This window comes from Capra hircus, chromosome 5 (assembly GCF_001704415.2).
Source record: "Capra hircus breed San Clemente chromosome 5, ASM170441v1, whole genome shotgun sequence".
Taxonomy (NCBI): Eukaryota; Metazoa; Chordata; class Mammalia; order Artiodactyla; family Bovidae; genus Capra; species Capra hircus.
This window is the reverse complement of record NC_030812.1, coordinates 27,592,577-27,611,194: the sequence shown is the minus strand read 5'-3', so window position 1 is coordinate 27,611,194 and position 18,618 is coordinate 27,592,577. Positions and strand designations below refer to the sequence as shown.

The following is an 18,618-nucleotide window of genomic DNA, read 5'->3' as shown; positions in this document are numbered from 1 at the left end:
ACTTGTTTTTAGCTTTTACAGTGATAAACAAGTAATAGTTAACATTTCTCACAAAAACCTGTCCTCATCTCTATTATTGCTTGAAGATGGGAGGCTGGGGTATGAACATTTTAAGACATTTGATACACAATGCCAAGTTGTTTACCAAAAGGTTTCTACCTACCAACAGCACGGGAGTGCTTCAACGCAGCACCCTCACCAAGACTGAATACTGTCATTAAAAAGCCCTGTACGTTCTGAGAAGGGGCATCCCATGATTCGATCACACAGGTGGCTGTGCGTCCTGCGGATCGCAGGGGGCCACTGGGAATGGGAGACTAATTAGGAGATGGTTGCGACGATCCCAGTGGGATGTGATGGGTGCTTGAGGCTAAGCAGTAGGCATGAAGAAAAAGGGAACAAGCTCACGGGACTCGTAGAACGTTCTATGCGAGGGATGGGGGTCGGTGCTGATAAGATCACGCCGCGCTGCTGGGGGTGCAGAACTGGGCGGAGGCCGCGTGTGTGGGGCTCGGCCTCCGCGCCGTGCTTGGCACTCACGGGTGAGGGTGGCCGAGGCGCGAGCCCCTCCCACCCCTTTAACGGGGACACTCCCCTTTAAGGCGGGCGCCCGCGCGCACCCGGCCCCGCCCTTCGGGGGCGCGCGCGGCGGCCGCGGCGCCGGCTCCGCCGGGAGCGCACGTGCCGGCGCCGGGTGGAGGAGAGGGAGGCGGGAGCCGGGCCGCGGGAGGAGGGGAGGCGCCGGGGGCGCGCGCGCGCGCGCTGGGCGCTGCTGGGCTGCGGCGGCGGCGGCGGCGGCGGCGGCGGCGGCGGTTACTATGGCGGAGTCGGCCGGAGCCTCCTCCTTCTTCCCCCTTGTTGTCCTCCTGCTTGCCGGCAGCGGCGGGTCCGGGCCCCGGGGGATCCAGGGTGAGTCCCGGGGCGGGGCGGGGGCCGGGATGGAGCGGGCCGGGCGAGGGCGAGGCCTCGCGCCGCGGCCCCTGGCTACAGCGCGCCCCCTCCCCACGCGCACAATATGGCCGGGCGGGGGGCGCGGGGGAGTCGCGGGGACCCCTCACCTGGGTCGGCTTCCCCCGATCCCCGAGGCGCGGCCGCCCCGCCGGGACCGAGCTCACGCCGGGCCCCTGGGGACCCGAGCCCTTTCCCAGGAGGGACTGGATTTGGGGAGCTCTCGAGGGTCGTGCTCCCAGCACCCCCATGTTCCATGGAAGGGAGTGCAGGCTTCCTTCCCTGAGGTTTGGAGATCCACGTTTCTGCCGCTCAGCATGTCCAGGGGCGGGGGTCTTCATTCCCTCCCTCCAGATGCTCCAGCGGGGAGTTGGGGGGGGGGCGCCTTCTCTCCCGCCAAGATTATGGGGCTTCGGCGATGGGATCTTTGCTCCTCCAAGGTATCCTGACGTTGAGAGCCCTTGCGCACCATAGATAAAAGGGGAAGGGGGTCTTCAACCTTTCCGTCAGCTCCCTCCTGCAGTTGGGGTGCTTCTTCCCCTCCCTCTCCTTCCTCCGTGACGTTCTGGGAAAGCGAGTCACATTTCCCTCTCGGGCAGTCCCTTGAGTTCAGTGGGGCCAACCCCCCTCCTCCAGTCCACATGCCCCGGGGAAGCTCAGTGGAGGAAATGGGACGAACAGGCCCCTATCTGGAGCTTGGCTTTGGAATCTCTCTAACCCTAGGAGACCTAGTTCCAGAACGGTTAATCTGCATCTAGGTGTATTTGCTTTCTCCCTCGCCACTCCCACCCCACCTCAGGGGGTCCATTCTGTTGGTCACTTTGTGGATGCCTTTCAGGTGACATCTGCGAACCTGCTTCCCACCCCCAAGATTATTTAAAGACCCCACCACCAGACCAGCTGTTGGCCCTTGGTCAGGATTTATTTACCTTCCCACACCAGCCCTCTTCCCAGCCCTTCCCCCTACGTCCTCCCCCACCCTTGCACACCCCTCACCTTCCAACTCCCACAGCCTTCTGCTCCCTGGCAGCACCCCCATCCTTCTCACTACCAAAGTGGTGCCTTTCTGTGGGACACTCAGTTGAGTGTCTCGTTTGTGAGGCTTTACGGGCTTGAGGAATGCAGATGAAACCCTAAAATATTTAAGGGAGTCGTCTCAACCCTATGCTGGCATTGGGGTAGCAGAGGAAGGTTATATTTGGCCTTTATATTGGAGTGATTATTGACCCGCAGTTGTATCTGGGAGAGACAGTCAGGACTGTCTTTGCTCCCGATGTACAAAGCCTGCTGCTCTGACTTCTCAGCAGCCCCTAACCTTCTAGCAGTGGGAGATCAAGTGTGTGTTCCGTGGTTCTCTTCTCTCCACCAAAAAATAATGGTTCTCAGGCGGGTTCAGATCTCTTTCAGAAATGAGACAATCAACCAAAGATGCGATCCCATTTTGGCGTCTCACAAACAAGTTCATTCCCTCCAGCCTTGATGTTTGTTTCCAGTGGTGCAGCCTGTGTGGTGGGGTCTTTGTTCACTGGTTAATGCTTCTGCTAAGGCTGTCGTGTGTGTTCCTGGATCTCGCTGCTCTGTGGCAGAGGTAACGCGCTGTGGGGTCTGATAGATGTGGTGAAGGTATGTGAACACAGCCTGACATTCGTGGTAAGTTAATGGTTTTCATGAATAATGTATGCTGGGCCTTACTTTGGGGCCATGTTTTTGGAGTGTGTATCATGATGTTATTTCACTAGTAGGGTAGTAAATAAGGAGATTCAGCCTTCAGGTTTGTCATTTTACATGTGTATGACTAAATCTGTAAATTTCTTCCTTAGGAATTTTTATCCTGTTGCTAATGTATCTGAAATTCTTAACAGCCATTTCCCTCTTGGTTTGGTGTAGTGTCTGGTGGGATATTTCTTGTCATGAGCCTAGTTAAGAATGTTTGATTGATGATCCATCTGGTTCTGAATGGGACAGGTTCATTTTTTTGTAACCTTCCTGAAATGGATGTTTGTTGGGATGAGGATGGGTGGGCATAGTACGGAGTTGGTTTCTTTTTTTGGTTAATTGGAAATTAGGTTGTGTATCCAGCAAACATTCTCGAAGGCCTTCAAACTTGGCCAGACGCTACAGTTTTTTCCGGGACACATCTCGTTGCCAATAGTGCATGCTACAGAGACCACTGTTGCAAAAGGCTTAAAGTGAAGCATCAGTTCTGGGAACATAGAGGCTGTGAGATAACTAGAAGTTGATTACTGTCTTCCCCACGTCGTGCTCCCCTAGGTGGGCCAGGAGGAGCAGCAGGGCCAGGCAGCCCTGATGCCTCTGAAGACAGGATGTGAGGACAGCAAGGGATAGGTGTCTGTGTTAAATAGTGAACTAGTAGCAACTTAGTAAAAGGCCAGTGGTACAGAGCGCAAGTTCCAGGTTATAAACTGCATCCATTTAATAGGTGGACCACATTCTAAGGCCTACCTTTGGCATTTTCACTTTAGTATTTAAAAATGTAAAGCCGAATTAGTAGCAGGAGAACATGACATTCATTTTCTTAAGACAAAAAGCTGCAAGGGAGACATTTGAGGTTCTGACGGGAATATTTTGAATTTCTGTGATTAAACCAAAAATTTAATCTCAGGCCAAGTCTTATACTTTTGTTGAGTGGACATGAGTTTGAAATACAGCAGAAGTGAACTCTTGTAGAGAAAAAGAGAATCTCGGATTAGTTTTGTTAAGAGCCCCTGGAACAGATGTGGTTAACACAATAAAATGGCTACTCTGGTTAAAGGTTAGAGCCAGGTGGGGGGAGGAGGCTGCTCTCCAGCCCCAGAACTTTGCTCCCTGACAGGTTGTCCTTGAGTAAGGCACTTCACTTTTCTGCGACTGCCTCAGTTTTGCCTCCGTGAAGTAAGGAACTGGTCTGTGTCTCTCTTATTGGGACATTTGTGAGACTGACTGACTGACAGCCAGTTGGCTGGGTGGTATTTTTAGACACAGTTTCTGACTTCAGTGAACAGGCAATGTTGGGTTACTTTTTATCTTATGGGGCAGAGAGTAGCTCCTGGGATTGAGAGAAGCAACACATGTCACCATGTGGTTAATTTGTTCTCTGTCGCATTTTTTGTGGACCCCTTTCAGACTTCCTTAAGTTAATTTCTGTCTCTTGACAAGCCCTCACATCCTAGGCCTGGCAGCATACCTGTGCTAATCAAAGACGGTCTGGAGGGAGTGACCTGCTTTAGGCTTTATTGGTTTGGCAACGTTTCCATTCTTACGCAACTCTGGGTATGTTTATGGCACTATGTAAATGTTACATAAGAACATGGAGGCAGAGAGGTGGCCGGAATGGTGCCTGTGAGCACAGGAAGGTTAGACTGAGGACTTCATCCGAAAGGACCTTGGAAATCTGCAGTCAGTAAAAGAAGCAGCTGCACTTCGTTTTCCTCTAAAAACCTTTTTAGATGATTGTGTCTTTCAGGTGGACTGCTGTGTTATAAATAGGTTTATTCGCCACCGGTGAGCTAATTGTAACCTTGCTACCAAAATATGAATCAGGAGACAAGGAGACGATGAGGCGTGCTGCTTCTTCCAGCATGGCCTGTTGAAGCTGCTTGTTGCATTTTGGAACAGGAGTTGAATTGCGTTGCAGCCTCAGCCTGTTCTCATAATAACTCAGGAGCACAGGGTGTTGAGGTGGAATGGAATCCTCAGTCCGCGGTGCTTGCGATCTTCTTTATTTTGGAAGGTTAAATTAGAACACTGAAGTGGCTCTTTTGTTTTAATTTTGAAATCCTTATTGTTTACGGTTCAGTCTTTGCTCAGAGCCGCGGTGAACATTAATTCTGGAATCCCGCCTCTTTGTCTCGAGCCCTTGTGCTATTTGTCTGTTACAGCAGGAGTTGATGTAAGAGGGGTCTTACCTCATTTTCCTGTCTGTGTTCACGAGAAGAAAATCCTGGAGTCCTCTTGCTCATCAGCCCCCTCCGATGCTGGAAGTGCTGAGGGCCTCTGGAGCCCATCAGTTCCACCTGGCCTGGGAGTGCCCAGACCTTTGAAAGGATTGGAGCGGGCAGTCCCCTGCAGGCTGTCACTCTGCAGGGGGCCTCATGTTCCTCTTGAGTCCCATGTCCGGCCTCTCGGGTTTTGCTCTCCTGTTTCTCTGCCTCATACATGGTTCAACCTGCAGCTGGGCCTGGAGGCAGCATCTCTGGTCTCGCCTGTTCTCTCTGCCCTCCAGCTTCTCCGTCGCGGGTAAATACCATTCCTTTCTTCTTCCTCTGTAGTCTTGGTCCACCAGCCTCCCCGGCAGTCTTACCTGCTTGCAGGGCATCTCACGGTGCCACCTCAGGCAGCTGTGGTGCTCTTTTTGGTTTTTTTCTCTCTCCATTTAGTCTGAGGCCTCATTTGTCTTGCTAAATATTTTGAATTTAACATAATGAAAGTAACTGCCTTTCCCTTTAAAGTATCAATCACCCTAATATTTACACAATTACATATAGGAGGTTTCTTTATTCATTTGGTTGGGTGTGGGCCTGGAATGCTTCTTGGCATGGGGAGGTAACAGGGAACAAGAGGGACAAAAAGCCCTAACTCTTCATGGAACTTATGACTGCAGAGGCTCAGACTGAAAATAAATGAGTAAACACAGTTATCAGTCATGAGTGCTGTGAAGGAAATAAAACAGGATGGTGTGCTGGAGTGCGCTGGGGGCTGCCACGTCACAGCCCCGTCCACTTCATTGTTTGATCTGTGAAATGGGGCTAACACAGTCAGGTGGCCTTATTTTTGGTAACTGTGCTGTGAAGCCCAGTTGAACACTGGATTAGCAAATGCTGGACCGCTGCTCCTGCTGGTTCCAGTGCTTTCATCAGCTGATCAGCACATAACCGTACGTCGTTTGTCTTTCTGTTTCAAGACAAATTATTTAATATATGTTGTTGATTCATAAAAGTTGAGCTCAGGGCCAACAGCACTATAATGCCCGCCTGAATGAAGCTTGTTCAGTATATGTATTTTCTGTCTAAGGCATGTCACTGTCTTCTTGAACTTGGGGACACTAGCCAGCGTTTCCGCACTACCCTGGGGGCTGTTTTGAAGTGAAATCGCCGGCATAAACCACAAAAAGACAGAAAGCTTGGCACTGAACATACCATGAGAAGAATGCACATTAACAGTAGGAGAGCTGAAACAAGCCGGAGCGTTCTTACTCAACCTCCGTGGGAACGTGTGTGCCGGGTGGCTCAAATTTGTCACCCCTCTGCGCTCACCTGTGAGTGTCCGTGAACACTGAGAGTGTTGATTTTGGGGTTACAAGTAAATTTTAGCAAGTAGACAGATTCACACATATGGATCCATGAATAATGAAAATTGACTGTATTTTGTTTAAGCAGTGCAGTGATTGTGGCAGAGAGAAAATCATATCCTGTGGAATTCCCAGGACTCCTAGATGGTTTCACTGTACCAGTGTAGTGTATACAGTTCTAAGTTCTGTTTCTAGCTTGCGAATAAACCAGGTATCAATATATACATATATTGAGAACTGCTATGGTGATCTAAAGGTTCCTGTAACACAGATTTACTGAGCACCTACTATATACCAGGCACTGTTGTAGGTGCAGAGATACACCAGTAAACAAAAGGAGACGAAATGCTTAACCTTCATGAAGCTCACCTTCTGGCAGGTGAAATAGATGATAAAGAAACAGCACTAGGTGGTTATGTCTACCACAACGTCCTTGCCACTGCTCCCTTCTCCCCATGATTTCCAGTCTTAGGTATACACACACCTGTTCTCAGTTCTCAGATATGAATGAAGGTGGTGCAGTTGACCCTTGAGTAAACGTGGTTTGAACTGCATGGGTCCACTTATACAGGGGTGGGTTTTTTTTTCCCCCAGTAAATACCAGAGTGCAGTACTATGCAGTACGAGGTTGGTAGAGTTCACGGATGTGGAACTTCAGGTCTAGTGGGGTGATTGTTAAGTTATCCATGGGTTTTTGACTCTGTAGCAGTCAGTGCCCCTAACCCCTGAGTTGTTCAAGGGTCAACTGTATCGTGAAGGGTTTAAATCAGTTGACCTTCAGATGGGCATGCTGTCATGGTGGACCTGACCTAATCAAGCTGGCCCTTTGAAAGCAGAGCATTTTCTCAGCTGATTGCAGAAGAGGAAGGCAGGGATGCCCCAGCTAGCTTGGGAGAAAGCAAACATTCAGGTGTGAACTGCCCATGGGAGCCGCGTGACCAGGAATTACAGGCCAGCTTTAGGAACTGAGTGGTCCCTGGCCGTCAGCGAGTAGGGCCGTTGGGGGGCCTTAGTCCTTCATCCACAGGGCATTGAAGTTTGCCAGCAATGAGTGAGATTGAAAGAGGTCCCAGCCCTAGACGAGAAAGCCCCAGTCAATATCAGTCATGCTATGCCTGGACTTCTGACCTACAGAAACTGAAATAGTAAATAGGTATTGTTTTTTAAAATGCATGTGGGGTGAGTCAGATGGTTATGTGAGGAGAAGGAAAACAGGATTGAGGGATAAGCGCACTCCCCAAGATAGGCTTGAGGCTCCTTGAGACCGGGTCACCCTGCCATCCCATGGATGGACTTAAATGTGGAAAGAAGTCCTGAGACCACATGTGGCTTTCAGCTGCTGCCTGTTACCTTTTCCTAGACATTGTGAGGTTTGGAGGAGAGAGAAGATTGTGGATGCTTTCAATGATTTTGATGTGTTGAGGAATCTGTGACTTGAGGGATTTCTATTTTTTTTAATTTAAATAGAAATTAAAAAATATATATATTGTGTTGAGCGCCCCTGTCCCCAGATTGTCATGGATTGTCTTGGGGTACATTTGTACGCTACTTTCTACTCTCGGAGTAGATAAATTCAGATCCAATCAGTGTTCTTTCGTAACATCTCCCTAGATGTCAGGGAGCACACCTCAAGCTCCTCAAGCTCAGTGTTGAGGGGGATAACTGAGGAAAGAATCTGTCCTTGCCATTAAGAAGTTTGCCCACAGACTGACTTCTGCTTGTTAGAATAACCATAAAACCACACAAGAGCGCAGCCCCTTCTCATTCACTAGGATGACAGCAATAATAAAACCATCAGATTTCCTGAGTGTGTACCATCTAGTCAAGGGTCACACTGGGCATTTGTGCTGCATTGCTAACTCTGTACAGCCATTCTGTGAGCCACTCGCATCCCCATTTTACAGGTGAGAAAACTGGGGCACAGAGGTTAAGCAGTGGGCCTGGAGTCTGACTCCACAGCACGTGCTCAAAATCCTGTACCGTGCTGTGTGCTGCGGTGACTGTTGAAGTAGCTTTCCAGCCAGTCCCTGCCTTCCCGTCCTACCACTGGGCTCAACCCTGAAAGCGCGCCGGCTCTGCCACCTTTGTGTAGCCTCCAGGATTGACTCCAGACCTCCTCGCCTGCCACCACGGCCCACGCAGTCCAGTCTAGTCTCGCTTATTGCCCTTATCTTGGCTAGAACCATGGCATTGTTGTCCTGTTGCCCATTTACTTTAGACCTCACATGCCTTGTGCTTTTCTTGGTCTTGGCCTTCTCAGCCAAATCCAACATCCTCCAAGTGTGGGACCCTCTGTGTCTTCCTACTATCCCCCAGCCAGTAACTCCATCTTCTCTGCGTTTCTTTTTGGTCCATTATCAGTAACATAGAGGTTCACACTGGCTTAGAGTTTTCTGCTTCTCCCGCTCTCCCACCTTCTACGCCCCGAAAGTTGATCCTAGGAACTGTCTTGCATTTTCTTTATATGTCTTTGTTCTATCACAGAGCCTTGTGTATTTTAGGTACTTAACGATTTAATTGAATTCATTCATTTCTTTTCCATCCTTTCAGCAAAATCCTAGGTAAATAATTCCAGTTCTGTCCTGCTGTAATTTCATTATCTCCTATATATACAGTTTTCATCCTAGTCGCTTAAAAGTGCCACAGACATTTGTGCGTTACTGGGAACATCATAATCTGTACCTCACCTCTTTCATCTCTGTTGAATCCACTACCTGCCCATTTTACTTGAGATAGATTTGATCTCAACCTCATTAGTTGTTTTTTGGTGTTTTTTGATTTTTTTTTTTTTTTCCCCGCTGTGCCATGCGCAGCACGTGGGACTTTAGTTCCCCAGCCAGGGATCAAACCCATGCCCTCTGCAGTAGAGGCACTGGAAGCGTGGCATCTTAACCACCAGACCACCAGGGAAGTCCTCAACCTCGTAAGTTTTATTCTCCATCCTTGCTGATTTTTTTCCCCTTCATTGTCCTAGTTGTCTGAAACAACCACTCCTATCCCTCTTCTCGAAACTGTGATGTACGCTGTCACCTCTCCACACATCATAGCGTAGTAAGTAGGTCAGGAAGCAAATACAAAACACCACTGATAAATACTCTCCCCTGCTCTAATGAGCCAGGAGTGTGTCTGTTTAAGTACAACAAAGAAGACAGAAGGTTGTGCATGTCAATATAAACTTGTGGGTAAAGGAGAAATACCAAGTGACTAGCAGACAGTCTGAATGTGACGGCTGAGTTTGTACACTTAGGTCCCAGGAACGCAGGACATGCTCTGCCATAGGGATGCCTCTCCTTCCAGCTCTACCTTGACATTCCCCTGGGCAGCAGGTGGGCCCTTGCTGGATGTTCAGGCATTTACAGCCAGCCATAAATTAAGTCGCAATGACAGGTCTCCTTAGCATAAACATCAAACGTCTCTTTTGAGTGAGAACAAAGCTTTCATTCTCTCGACCTGAGGCTTAAGGGTGAACTTGTTTAAACAGCTCTCTGGGGTTGGGTTTGTCTCCAAGTAGAATGTCAGAAAGGCAGTTTGTAGAATAGATACAGTGTGGAGCTGGCTTTTCAAACACCTTTCTCTTATGCAAACCCCACTCTGAGACCTTTCCCCAGATTGAAATTAAATACCGAGCTTATCAAATGTCTTATTGTTAAATCTGTGCTTTTTTTCTCTCTCTCTCATACAAATAGCTTCCTTTATTAAGTCAGCTGGAAGTGCTTTTTACCAGTACACTTTTTGGGTACCACCAGCTAGCTACACTTTGTAAAATTGGACTTCATTATGGCTCTTTGGTACTTGAGAGTTTTTGTTTTGTTTTATTTTAGTGTATTTTTACAATCTAATTTGGATGATTGTGAAAACTGAAAATGCACTTCGAGTCTTTGTCACCAATAGCACCTGATTACTTTATTTCCGTGCAGCAGGGCTTTCCTGCCTGGTGCTGTTGTCAGCTCCCCAGCCTTTCTGGAGAAACAGACATTACCTCTACTTTGTGATAGTGGAGTGCCAGACACCTCCATTTTTAAGCCCAATTCAGGATTTTCGTAAACATTTTGACAGTTATCTAGATCAGTAGTTACTGAACAACTTTTTCTTTTTTTCTGTCTTCTTAAAGCAGTAAAAACCTTTCAAAACTGAAAATGTGGAAATGCATATAAAACAGATAAAAGCATGTCCTCTCTGGCAGAGCCCCCTGCCCTCTCCGATTGCTAGGCTGAGAGCTGCTGAATGAGATTTATTAAGCACAATGTGGTGTGTGGGCACTGTGCTGGATACCAGTGAGAAAATGAAGACAAGAAGGACTCTGGTTCCCTCTTCTAGGAGTTCATGGGTTCCTGGGGCATATGAGAGCCTTCGGACTTGGGAAGGACACAGAACATCCCTGTGCCTTCATTTTGGGGGGTCTGCATGTGTTGGGTTTTTGCTGGTTTTGTTCTGTAGTTGAGACTGTATTACACATACTGCTTTTTAGAGATTTATGGTATTTTTAAAACTATGGTAAAACACATATAAGAATTTTTAAGCATTTTAAAGTGTATAAATCAATGAAGTACCTTCACAATGTTCGGCAAGCCATCACCTCTCTAGTTCCAGAACTTTTTCTTTACCCTGAAGGAAACCAACCTAGTAACCCACAAAGCCAGCATCCCCCATCTTCTCCCCTCTGCAGCCCCTAATAACCACTAATATGCTTTCCGGATGCTTAATATGAATGGACTCGTACAACATGTGGCTTCTTTCAGTTAACACAGTGTTTTCAAGGTTCATCCACACTGTAGTAGATATCAGCCGTTTATTCCTTTTCATAGCTGACTAATACTCCGTCTGATGAGGGTACCACATTTTCTTTGTCCACTCTGTTGAGTGGACATTCTGGTTTCCACCTTTTGATGGTTGTGAATGGTGCTGTTAGGAACATTTGTGTACGAGTTTTTGTTTAAACACTTGCTTTCATTCTTTTGGGCATATTGTACTGGGAGTGGAATTGCCAGGTTATATGGTGATTCAGTGTTTACCTTACTGAGGCGTCATCAAGCTGTTTTCCATATACAGGAGCTGTACCGGTTTGCAGTCCTACTATCAGTGTATAGAGTTCCAGTTTCCTCTGACTCTGTACCAACATTTTCTTATGGCCTTTCTAGTGGGTGTAAAGTGGTATCTCATTGTGGTTTGGTTTCTGTTTGTTTTTGTTTTTCTTATCAAATGTGACTTTTATTTAGCTGACAAGCACTTTTCTACAGATGCACTCTTGGGACATCACATGGCAAAAACAGAAGTTTTTTTTCTCTAGTTTTTTTCCCCTTCTTTTTTTACCTTATTAAAAATGAGATTGGTCCTAAAAATATAGAAAGAAATATAAATTCACCAAAAAACCTGTACATTATCAGAAAGTCACTAAAACACCACATTTAGTTATATGTGGTTTTGGTTTACATTTGAATTTGAAATTCATTTGCATTTGATATGATGTTGACCAGCTTTTCATGTACATTTGGGTCATTTGTATATCTTTTTTGGAGAAATGTCCATTCAAATCATTTGCTCATTTTAAAATTATTTTTTGTCATCAGTTTTTAAGAGTGAGTTCTTTATGCATTTTGGATGCAAGACTATTATTAGATGCATGATTTTTGAATACTTTCTCTCATTCTGTAGGCTCTCTTCACGCTGTCTTGACATTATCCTTTGAGACACAAAAGTCTTTTTAATTTGGTGAAGGCCAATTCATCTATTTTTCTTTTGTTGCTTGTGTTTTAGATGTCATATCTAGGAGCCCATTGCCAAATCCAAGGTCATGAAGATTTACCCTTATTTTCGTTAAAAAATTTTTAGAATATAAACTTTAGCTCCTGTATTTTGGTCTTTGACTTACATTGAATTAATTACATTACTTACATTATGTAATAACTTACATTAATTAATCTTGGTGTGTGGTGTGAAGGGTCTGAGTTCATTCTTTTGCATGTGGATTTCTGTTTGTTGAAGACTAGTCTTCCCACCCCCAAAATGTTTTAGAAATGGAAAATCAGTTGATGATATATAGATCTGTTTCTGGACTCTCAATTCTGTTTCATTGATTTATAGTCCGTACTTAGGCCAGTTTCATTCTGTTTTGATAGCTGTACCTTTGTAGTAAGTTTGAATCAGGTAATGTGAGTCCTCCAACTTTGTTCTCTTTCTTTTCCCTCTCCCAAGATCATCCTGGCTTTTCAGGGTCACAGAGTTGTGTAGAATTGTGGTCTTTGTTCTATCCCAAGAAAGCTGTAGGGAGTTTGGATATGGTCCAAGGAAGAAGAATTAAAATGATCACAGGTTGTAATAGGCTGTTCTCATCAGTTTGGGCTGTGTGATGGATGCTGTCATCTGGAAAGAGGAGGGCTCAGACGCAGCTATGATCAAGTTGTAAAGTCATGAAGAGTAAGGGGGTAGGGGGCACAGGCTGTATTGGGCGCCAAATCTTAGCTCTTGTGGAACTAGAAGGTTGCCCAGTGAAGTTTGGAAGAGGCAGGTTTGGTATCCCTAAACAGGACAATGTGCCACCCTAAATTGATGAAACTTACCATCCCCAAGGAGTATATGTGTGTGTGTGTACATATAAGCCAAAATACATAGATACTGCAGCTTTAAAACATCATGAACCTTCATGTACCAGGACAAATATGGGTGTTCTGGGCTGCCTTTTACCTTCTGAGGTTGGTGCCTCTACCTTGCCCCTCCCACAGCCTGTCCGCTGGTGATGTGGGCTGAAGGGCAGTGAGTTTAGCCACTTGGTTCTTAGGAATTTCTAGTTGTTGGGACAACAGCCTTGACTGAGTGTCCTCCAGAGTATGCCGTGGGCAGGAGAGAGGGGCCTGCGTGGGGCTCTCTGCTCAGACCCAGGGTGTTAGCAGCTCCATAATATGCAGCGAGACAGAGTCTGCCCAAGTCGGGACTTGTCAGCCTTCCTCCAAACACAGCCTCTCTCCCAAATTAAATTTGCTTTGATATTCTGCCACAGACCACCTTTTCATCATACTTTGAAAACACGTTCAAATCCTGCCATAATGTCTTTGGTTCAGGTTTGACTAGCTTGTTCGTATCAAAATGCTGTGCTAGTGAGAATTTCACTCTGACCACTTTTAACCTGCTTTTGTGACTCCTCTGTGACTGGCTTTCCTAATTGTGTTATTTCTAATTCTTCGGTCAGGAACACGGAGAGTGTTAGGTATGTACTGTTTATGCACATGTGTGTAGGCTGATTTCACCTGATGAGTCACTATGAAACAGATTATAAATGTCTGTTATCAGTAGTCCAGATTCAGTTTTTCAGAGAAATCAAAAGCTAAATTTGTGATTTAGTGTACTAGACAAGTTTTAGTAAATTCAGATTTTTTTGTGTGTGTGGCCATGCCACGTGGCTTGCTGGAGCTTAGTTCCCTGACCAGGGATTAAACCTAGGCCCATGGCAGTGAAGTGCAGAGTCCTAGCCACTGGATTGCCAGAGAATCCCACAATTCAGATGTTTTTATACTTTTATGATCCCTTCGTTTCAATGAAAAATATTAACAGAAGACAGTTTAGAGACCAGTCTTTCTTGGGTCTTCCCTGATGGTCCAGTGGTTAAGAGTCTGCCGTGCAGTACAAGGGATGTGGGTTCGATCCCTGGTTGGGGAACTAAGATTGCACATGCCGCGGGGCAACTAAGCCCACCAGTAAATAAAATATTTTTAAAAAATGATTGACTAGTCTTTAAAGTTCAGAAAAAGGTGTATGGAATTAAAGCAGAACTTCCCAGTGTTGAATCAGTGATCCAAGCAATGTGAATTTAAAAACAAACTAGATTCAGATTTCAGCTGGAGCATTTTGGAGCTCATCTGGTTCAGCCCCTTCTTTCTGGTTAATGATGAGGAAAATGATGTTCAGGAAGGTTAAAATGAGTTGCCCAAAACCACGCAACTAGTTACTGGCAGAGCTGAGACTCAAACAGCAGTTCCTTGCTGTGGTCTTGCTGTAACCTGGCACTTCCTAATTAGTGGTTAGAGAGACATGTTGTATGTGAATGTGTTTACTTGAGTTTTACACTGAAGGGAGTGATTAAAATTTATTGAATAACTCTTTGCTTCACATTTTTTAAGTCTCGTTGTTGTTCAGTTGCTATGTCCTACTCTTTGCAACCCCCGTGAACTGCAGCCTCCCTGTCCTTCACCATCTCCCAGAGCTTGCTTAAACTCATGTCGATTGAGTCGGTGATGCCATCCAGCCATCTCATCCTCTGTCACCCCTTTCTCCTCCTGTCCTCAATCTTTCCCAGCCTCAGGAGCTTTTCCACGGAGTTGGCTCATAAATCTCTTATTTCATGTAATTCTTACACAGACCTGTGAGGTAATTAACAGCCCCACTATTCAGATTAGGCAGCTGGGGTGTAGAAAGGTTACTGACTCGTTCAAGGTCATGTGACTGATAGAGCTGGTGTTTGAGCCCTGGGTCTGTGTGACCTGCTCCTGCCACGCTCCCCTGCTATGGCTCTAGGGAGAGTAACAGAAACCTCGCAGGGGCGTGGGCAGTGGTGATGGCTATCTCAGAAATACCCTTTTCAGACTTCTCACTCCCTTGCTAAAGAGCAGACCTGCACACAGATGCAGGCAGCCTTCTCGGAGGACCAGCAGCACTCTGCAGATGCGGGTTGATCTTCAAACCGCCTCTGTCACGTAAATGGCATTTTCTGGCTGGGCTGCCGAGGCCCAGATAGAGCCAGGGACTTGCCCAATCCCTTATCACAAAGCCGCATGGCCCCGCTCCCAGTTCCGTTCTTCGTCCCGTCTAGCATAGATTTCACCACTTTTGTTCTTTCCTGTCTTACACCAAGATTGTTTAAGTACTTCCCAAAAATAATGAGCCACGTGTGGGTGTGCTCGTCCTCCAGGATGAATCACTGTGAAAGAGGCCATGAACCAGGGAGAGGGGAGCGCATGTCTGGGAGCAGGGGCTCTGCTTCCCCGGCTGCTAATTGACGGACTCCGAAGGGAGCTGCTTTTCCAGAGGCGGCCGCGGGTCTGGCTCGCGTGTCCCACTGTGCTCAGAATAGCCCTCTGGGAGTTGTTCGCTTTCCCTTCTGGCTTCCGAAAATAGCCCCGAGACTGTGCTCATCCCCAGCCGGCCGTCGGGGCGCGTGTGTTGAGAGGTGTGCATGCCGCGGGGACCCCTTTGTGCCTGAATGTCCCCATTGACGGGGAGAGGAATGGGCGCTCGCACTTGCTGATGAGTAGGCAGGACTCAGCGTGAGTCAAAGGAGCTGGGGCTGAGTGTTCTGAGAGCTGCAGAAGTAAATTTCAGTCAGCAAGAATGACATTCAGAAGGAATTTACTTTTAAAATTCCTTTTGTGTTTGGGATCCTAGTCTAAAGGGTACCTGCTTTAAGCTTCCTGCCTTTAAAATACAACACTCCCCAAGCCCTTCAGCAGAGAGCTGCGTGTCTTGGAATTTCTCCCAGAAGAAAAGGCTTTGATCAAATACTGTGGGGGAAAAAAAAAAATCCCGCAGGCTGTGCGGTGAAGATCCATGCTGTCAGAGTACCTGTCCCAGGTCGCTCTACTTTGTTTCCTCGGTGGGGATGGCGAGGATCGTGTCGTTTACAGAAAGCCTGCCGGAGTGGGGAGTTGGACGCAGAGATATTTCTATTCTGTCTTTGGATTTGAAAGGCCAGGAGATGCCTTTCGGTGTTTTAGAGGAAGAGACAAAGATAGACTGTTTACAGCCGAAAGGGGTGCGTTACAACAGGATAGTTTTTCACGGGACTGGTCATAAATGTCTCTTCTCCAGGGGCCGTAGTTTGAATATGTTCCCTCTTGGTATCCAGATAGTACGCGCGTAGTGTCCAGCCGGGGACTCCGGTCCCCCTGCACTTGCAGCCCCGATGGGTGAGTGCTGTGTGCAGCCCCGTGAGCCCCAGCCTCAGGACCCCGGTGGGTCGAGCCCAGAGGTCAGGGCTGGGTTAGGCTCCCGGGAGGCAGTGCTGGGGAGAGCCAGCTGCTGCTGTCTGTGCTATTCCTGTTAGATGGATAAATAAAGGATTTCAGATTCCAGGGCTGCCGAACTGACTTTCAGAGGCACCAAATTCATTTACAGTAATTTCCTGTCAACAGTGCACACTTAGGGATAACACACACCCAGCCAAACTTGTTAGTCCCAGAGATGATTGTGTATACTATCTATTTGGGGGTGGGGGGAATATATATATATATATATATATATAGTGCTTTTTTAAGTGATGGTATCAAGGCCCTTTCAGAGTGGGTTAGATTTATTGAGTACTTTCTGTACGTTGGCTTCCCAGGTGGCACTAGTGGTAAAGAACCTGCTTGCCAGCACAGAAGACATAAGAGATGCAGGTTCTGTCCCTGGGTTGGGAAGATCTGGAGAAGGGCATGGCAGCCCACTCCAGTATTCTAGCCTGGGAAATCCCATGGACAGGGGAGCCTGGCGGGCTACAATCCACAGGGTTGCAAAGAGTCATACACTAGTAAAGCGACATAGCATGCACCAATTCTGTGCATTAGCTTATTTAATCCTCACAGTGACTGTATGAAGTAGGCACTAATATTGCCCTCTTTGGAGGGTGTCTTTTTTCCCCTCTTGAAAGGGGTACCTGCTGGGAACTAAAGGGAGAAGGAGGTTGTTGGACCAGTCAGGGGAAGCTTGTCAAAGGAAGTGACGTTTAAGCTGAATTTTAAAGAACTTGTAAGAATTAGCCAGGAAAAAACCATTGCAGCAAAACCCTGTGTGAGAGAGCACGCACACTGCATTCAGGAAACTGTAGGCGTTTCTGGTGTAGAGAAAGGAGATGGGGTTGAAGATGGCTCTAAGAAGTGGTGGTGGTGGAAGGAGTATGTGGGGGAGGGGCCCTTCTCTCCCAGGGGACCGTGCTTGGCTCTCATCTTTAGGCGTCTAAATTCAAAGGAAAACCCTTTTCCTAGCCACAAGACAGTTTCTTAAAGTGAGTCTAAGTCTAGAGCAGCCCCCCTCCTCCCAGTGGTGCAGTGGTAAAGAATCCACCTGCCAGTGAAAGAGACACGGGTTCACTCCCTGGGTCGGGAAGATGCCCTGGAGAAGGAGATGGCAACCCACTGATACTCTTGCCTGGGAAATCCCAGACAGAGGAGTCTGGCAGACTGCAGTGCGTGGGGTCACAAAGTCAGACACAGCCTAGCTACTAAACAGCAACAACATACAGCAGTCTAAAGCAGAGTTTAAAAGGTAGTTTCTTTGTTTCTTAAAGACATAAACGAGCAATTAGAGGAAAACGGCGTGGTAGGGGGACAGTTGCGGAGCAGAAAGCCTTGTCTGTGATCTGAATAGACAGGTGAAAAGGTTGGGCTTCCCCTGACGATGTCATCTCTGGCCCCATCCCTGTAAAAAGCACCTTGTTTTGGAACCACGAGTGTGCTAGGGGATTGTATTCTAACTCCAGAGAAGGACCTAGGCTAAGACCTCACACTGACATCAGTGTCCGCTCCCGAATTCCCTACAGCTCTGCTGTGTGCGTGCACCAGCTGCCTCCAAGCCAACTACACGTGTGAGACGGATGGGGCCTGCATGGTCTCCATTTTCAACCTGGACGGGATGGAGCACCACGTGCGGACCTGCATCCCCAAAGTGGAGCTGGTCCCCGCCGGGAAGCCCTTCTACTGCCTGAGCTCCGAGGACTTGCGCAACACACACTGCTGCTACACTGACTTCTGCAACAAGATCGACCTGAGGGTGCCCAGCGGTGAGTGGACACCCTTGTTGGACTATTGGCCCGTCGTGGAGGTAGGGCGCCCCTGTCATTTCATCCTTCTCTGCTACGCCCCCGCCCCTTTGTTGGAGGCTAGGTGAAGGCGCCTTTTGGATGCTCCCTGAGGTGACGTGGGAGGGCATTCCTCCCAATTCTGGTCTGTGGATCCCAGGAAAGGGAGACAGACTCGTCGAGTGCACCACAGAGGTGAAGGCCACATTTTGGGTCGTGGCTGAGGAGCCGTCGGCAGCTGGTGGGGAGTGGGAGAGCCAGCCAGAGATGCCCATGGGAGGGTCTGGGGTGATCCTGGAGGAGGCAGCCCGTAAGCCCTGTGACGGTGAGGGCAAAGGGGAAGAGGGACTCGGGCCTGGAGGATGGCGCTCTCCGCTGGGGAGTGGTAGCCACCAGCCTTCACAGGTCCGCCACGTAAGAGGCGTGACTAGGGAGATCTGAGGAGGCGGGGAGAGACCGGGTCGAGCTTCAAGAGGCCGTCACAAACGGAGGAGCAGAACCTGGTGTGTGCCTGGGGCATGGGGGTGGGAAGACACCATGAAACGCCGTGAAATGACTGAGCGGGCCGTGGCTCTGACCGCTGCAGCGGGTGCCATAACTAGAGAGGCTGGCATGTGAGAGC

At 47.8% G+C, this 18,618-nt stretch overlaps 1 protein-coding gene across 3 annotated transcripts in view; it reads left to right on the top strand.

Annotated features, from left to right (window-relative positions):
- Positions 772 to 18,618, top strand: part of ACVR1B (activin A receptor type 1B) — a 34,152-nt gene continuing 16,305 nt past the window's right edge. Inside the window, exons 1-2 of one of the 3 annotated variants that reach the window (XM_018047738.1) lie at positions 772 to 909; positions 17,739 to 17,978. In XM_018047738.1, coding sequence (XP_017903227.1) covers positions 819 to 909; positions 17,739 to 17,978 — 331 coding nt within the window. In that variant the 5' untranslated portion in view covers positions 772 to 818. Of the gene's footprint in view, positions 910 to 2,388; positions 2,599 to 17,738; positions 17,979 to 18,618 lie in introns of those variants that run through there. The other 2 variants (XM_005679946.3, XM_013963787.2) reach the window with 2 other exon arrangements.